The 4,730-nt window shown below is 37.5% G+C and overlaps 1 protein-coding gene across 1 annotated transcript; it reads left to right on the top strand.

Moving 5' to 3' along the window:
• Positions 1-2,344: 2,344 nt before the first annotated feature.
• On the top strand, positions 2,345-3,383 carry LOC129481783 (FUN14 domain-containing protein 2-like). The gene has a single exon (XM_055276932.2). The coding sequence runs from the start codon at positions 2,354-2,356 to the stop codon at positions 2,921-2,923; it is 570 nt and encodes a 189-aa protein (XP_055132907.1). The 5' UTR covers positions 2,345-2,353; the 3' UTR covers positions 2,924-3,383.
• The last annotated feature ends 1,347 nt before the right edge of the window (positions 3,384-4,730 follow it).

Here is a 4,730-nt window from a genome sequence, read left to right on the forward strand (position 1 = left end):
GAACATTTGAAAGAGAGACCTGACCTAGGGATGGGAAAGCTCCCCTATGAAGTGACTCTTCAGCTCAAAGAGGCAGGACAATGAAGAATGGGAAAAGTATTCCAGAAAAGGAAACATAATTTTCTTCCAATTTTCATTCAGCTGTATTTTCTAGTTGTGTACAGAAAGTAACATTTATAAAATAAGTAAATATCTTAAACAGAGCAAGCACTAAAGAGAGCAATTTCTGGCCACTATCAGGACTTACGATAAACAGGATAAGGCAAGGGTAGGCAATCAGGAAAAGACTCCCCCAGAATTGCCAGTTGATGATTTGTTTATCTAAATATCAAATTGATAAATAAAACTTTGTCGGTAAAGATATCTTTTCATCATCTCTAAAGTAAGATTTCTCTCTTCAGAGTTGCTATGAAAATTAAAGAATAGTTAAAATAAGCTACCTTAAATCCAGTTTCAAACAAGGCAATACATAATCATGTAAAAATAAGTGAGGTTCCTAGTGCAATGCCTACTACATACAGTCATGCATCACTCAATGACAGGGATGCCTTCTAGGGAATGTGTTGTTAGGCGATTTCATCATTGTGCGAACCTCATGAGTGTATTTACACAATCCTAGATGGTGTAGCCTACTACACACCTAGGCTATCTGGTATAACCTATTGCTCCTAGGCTACAAATGTTTATAGTATGTTACTGTACTGAATACTGTAGGCAACTGTAATACAATGTAAGTATCTAAACATACCTAAACACAGAAAAGGCACAATAAAAATACAGTGTTATAATCTTATGGAACCACAATAGTGTGTACAGTTCATTATTGACTGAAATGTAATTATGTGGTTCATGATTTATTAGGCATTCAATAAATGATTGCTATTGTTGTTATAAGTAGACGAGTAAAATATAGTTTTTTCTTCTGTAAAATATATGTAATACTACTTATTTTATAGAATTATTTTGAAGATTAAATTAAATTTAGAAATGTATGTACAGTATATATTACTGTGTTTAGAATTTAGGAGGTATTGGCCAGGCACGGTAGCTCATGCCTGTAATCCCAGCACTTTGGGAGGCAGAGACAGGTGGATCATCTGAGGTCAGGAGTTTGAGACCAGCCTGGCCAACGTGGTGAAACCCCATCTCTACTAAAAAAAAAAAAAATACAGAAAGTTAACTGGCCGCTTTTTTTTTTAACCAAAAAAGTGATCTGATTTTAATAGTGTTTATAATAAACATTTTTTAAAATGACCTACATAAATCGGGCAGTTGGCTCTATGCATGAATTTGAGATCCTTCTCGAGAAGGATAAAATTATAGGTCATTAAATTTTTGTTTATTTCTGTTAATTCTCTGGCTTCAATATAGAATTACAGTATCTTTCTCTCTCTCTCTTTTTTTTTTTATTTTTGAGTGGTAAGAAGCTCTGTGGCTCCATCAGAATGGCAACCTCCCCTGGAAAGTCAAGTCATCTTTACTTGTTTATTCAATTTCTTCTCATTTCATAGCTCCTCGTTTCTTCTAGAAACTTTGCCATACGCACCTTACTTTTCCAAATGCTTATGAATTCTTTTCTTCATCACATTAAATTTTGTTATGCTACCAATTCTACCTACCTATTCATGTATCTTTATCTAAACTTGACCCTCATAGCACGCAAAACAGGATGGGGAATTTCCCCTCTTCTTTCTGTGACAATGTGCATCATTCCTGCGTTAGTTTTTAACACCAAACTACCTACATTCATCATTTCCCTCATTTTTCTTTTATTTTCTTGCATTTGTGAATTAGTTCAAGAATGCTAGAAAAGTGTCGAGTTGTGCACATCCATTTCTTGTTTCACAATGTTTAAAAGTGACAGTAATACATTTTGTAAACTAAAAAAAAAAAGGTTGGAATAGTGAGCATAATAGTTACAACCTAATACATTATTATGTTTATTAACTTTGAGACCCAGAAATAAATTCTTTTCTTTTCTTTATTCTTGCTCTTAAAAATACAAAAAAAAAAAGTTTTGTTTTGTGTTATTTTTGATTTGTTTATTGGGGGGGCTTTTTTTGATTGTCAGGATTATGATCTTGCTGTTTTTCTTCAATATGTATACAAGGTGATGTGAAAAGATGACATGGGCAGAGTAGTAAGAACAAGTAGGCTTGTTCTTCTACTTTGCTTCAGAATTCTGTTAATGCCAAAAGCAAAGGTCAAGCCCATGTTGATGTCTCGTTGCTCACCTGCATTTCCAGATAGTGTGGCACTCATGCAGTCCCTGAGAAAAATAAAATCAGGGACATGCTTCTCCTTTTAGCCTTTTAAAAATTCAAAACATTGCTCTTCCGCTGCCGCCGTGGGAATGGAAACATCTGCCCCACGTGCCGGAAGCCAAGTGGTGGCGACAACTGCGTGCCACTCCGCGTCCTACGGCGCAGATCCTCTACGTGTGTCCTCGCGAGACAAGCTCACCGAAATGGCCGCGTCCAGTCAAGGAAAGTTTGAGGGAAATTTTGAGTCACTGGACCTTGCGGAATTTGCTAAGAAGCAGCCATGGTGGCGTAAGCTCTTCGGGCAGGAATCTGGACCTTCAGCAGAAAAGTATAGCGTGGCAACCCAGCTGTTCATTGGAGGTGTCACTGGATGGTGCACGGGTTTCATATTCCAGAAGATTGGAAAGTTGGCTGCAACAGCTGTGGGAGGTGGATTTTTTCTCCTTCAGCTTGCAAACCATACTGGGTACATCAAAGTTGACTGGCAACGAGTGGAGAAGGACATGAAGAAAGCCAAAGAGCAGCTGAAGATCCGTAAGAGCAATCAGATACCTACTGAGGTCAGGAGCAAAGCTGAGGAGGTGGTGTCATTTGTGAAGAAGAATGTTCTAGTGACTGGGGGATTTTTCGGAGGCTTTCTGCTTGCCGTGGCATCCTAAGGAAGATGACCTCATGTTCATTGTTCCTGATTTTTTCCAGCCAGCAGCCTCTACACTCCATCATAGGACATCGAGTCCCTCCTCCTCTTCTCCCATGCCTTCCTCCCTGCCATGGCAAATCCCAGTGGCTTCTATAAGCATCTGCTGGTACAAGTTAATGTGGCACCATGAGCTTGATGGTGGCAGAAGAGACAATAGTCCTTAGCTCTCCTCCCAGTACACCCCCTACTTGGTCAGTCTGTAGGTCAACAAGAAGGTTCCTTTGCCGCTATGCAAGACACTTATGAGAAAGCATTGCAAGATGGCTGACCGTGGAGGATGAATGGATTCTGAAAGGTTGTCCCAAACTGTTGATTTGGAAAAGAAATAAGCACATAGATAACCTTATTGTGTGCTGCATGGAAAGGAACTGAATACATTTGCCTTTAAGCATGAAAAAAAATTCAAAACATTTAGTCCAAGGGAACTTTTTATGCTATCAGGAAAGGTTTTTGCCATTTTTGATTGATTGTCACAGCCAAGTACTTTGTTTTCTTTCTCCCTAATTAATAACTACATTCCATGAGGCCTCTTCCAACTAGAGAGGCCTTTTCTTCCAGAAGAGTCCCACAGGAGATGCTGGTTTGATGGGCACCATTGGCTGAGTAAACTAGATGCAGGAAGCAGTCCTTGGGGCCAGTCTGCCAGCTGAGTCCTGGTTTTGGTGAAGAGTTGATGAGATACTGGGCCAGGCTCAATGCTGTAGTTTTAATGCTAAGAAGTTAAGTTTACTTCACAGAGTACACCTCTTAGTAACCTCCGACTTAGGCAGCTGCTTAAAGCAAATTGCAAAACTGGCTTGATTTGGAATGTTTTTATTAGAGGAAAAAAGAAAGCCATAGTATCTGGAAAAAACTTCATTTTAAATATCCATTATTCAACAAATTATGTTCAGAAAGTGGTCAGAACTTAAGCGAGAAAAGTGAAGAAAGAATGCAGAATGGTGGATCAACAATTCAGGAAATATTTCTACCTGAATACTTGCACTCTTGAAGTCATAACAAAATAATGATGAGCTTTTAACATCACCTTTATGGTTTCAATCCCTAGCTCAAAGCTTTCTGGAATCTTTTATATTTTGTAAACTTTTTCTTCTTTTGTTAAAATAAAACATTCAATGTTTAAAAAAATAAAAAATGAAAATAAAAAGGTAAATCAGATGGGCTTACTGAAGTAAGCAATACAGTTTCCCAAATGCACAAATATCATGGAATTATGAATAAAAATCTGAGTAGGAGTGTTTATTTTTGTTACAATATCTCTATGGGAGAACCCAGAGAGAAAGTGAAACCGGTTGTACCCTATAAGCCTCTTAAAACGCAGACTTAGGGTTTGCTACATACATCCAGTGTGGAAATAAAATGCTTCTCGGATTTTATTGATTCCATCAATCCAGGATCGTAAGTATGTAATCAGGTATGTTTCAGGATATTGCATTTTAAAATAGCATTCTTATTTTATTTGTGTAATCTCTTGTTGTCTTCCAAATCTGTTATTTGGGCACTTGACTTAGGCAATAAATAATCTCATGTTTTCTTCTTGAGTTCTGTAAACAGCATAAAAAAGGAAGCAATTTGGCATCATCATCTAAATATTAACTAAGCATTGCAAAAGTAAAGAGTTTTGTTCAACGCTCTCCAGATTATCTGACACAATCCCTCCCTGGATGCAGCATGTATTTTTAAAGCAAAAAAGAACGTATAAAATTCAAAATAAGTTATATTAGACTGCTAAAACAATCATCAAGATCATTCAGGGATAAATCCCA

This window comes from Symphalangus syndactylus, chromosome 5 (assembly GCF_028878055.3).
Source record: "Symphalangus syndactylus isolate Jambi chromosome 5, NHGRI_mSymSyn1-v2.1_pri, whole genome shotgun sequence".
Classification (NCBI taxonomy): domain Eukaryota; kingdom Metazoa; phylum Chordata; class Mammalia; order Primates; family Hylobatidae; genus Symphalangus; species Symphalangus syndactylus.

Bases quoted from the DNA above. Each gene is read 5' to 3' on its own strand.
- LOC129481783 (XM_055276932.2), top strand. From the start codon at position 2,354: ATGGAAACATCTGCCCCACGTGCCGGAAGCCAAGTGGTGGCGACAACT.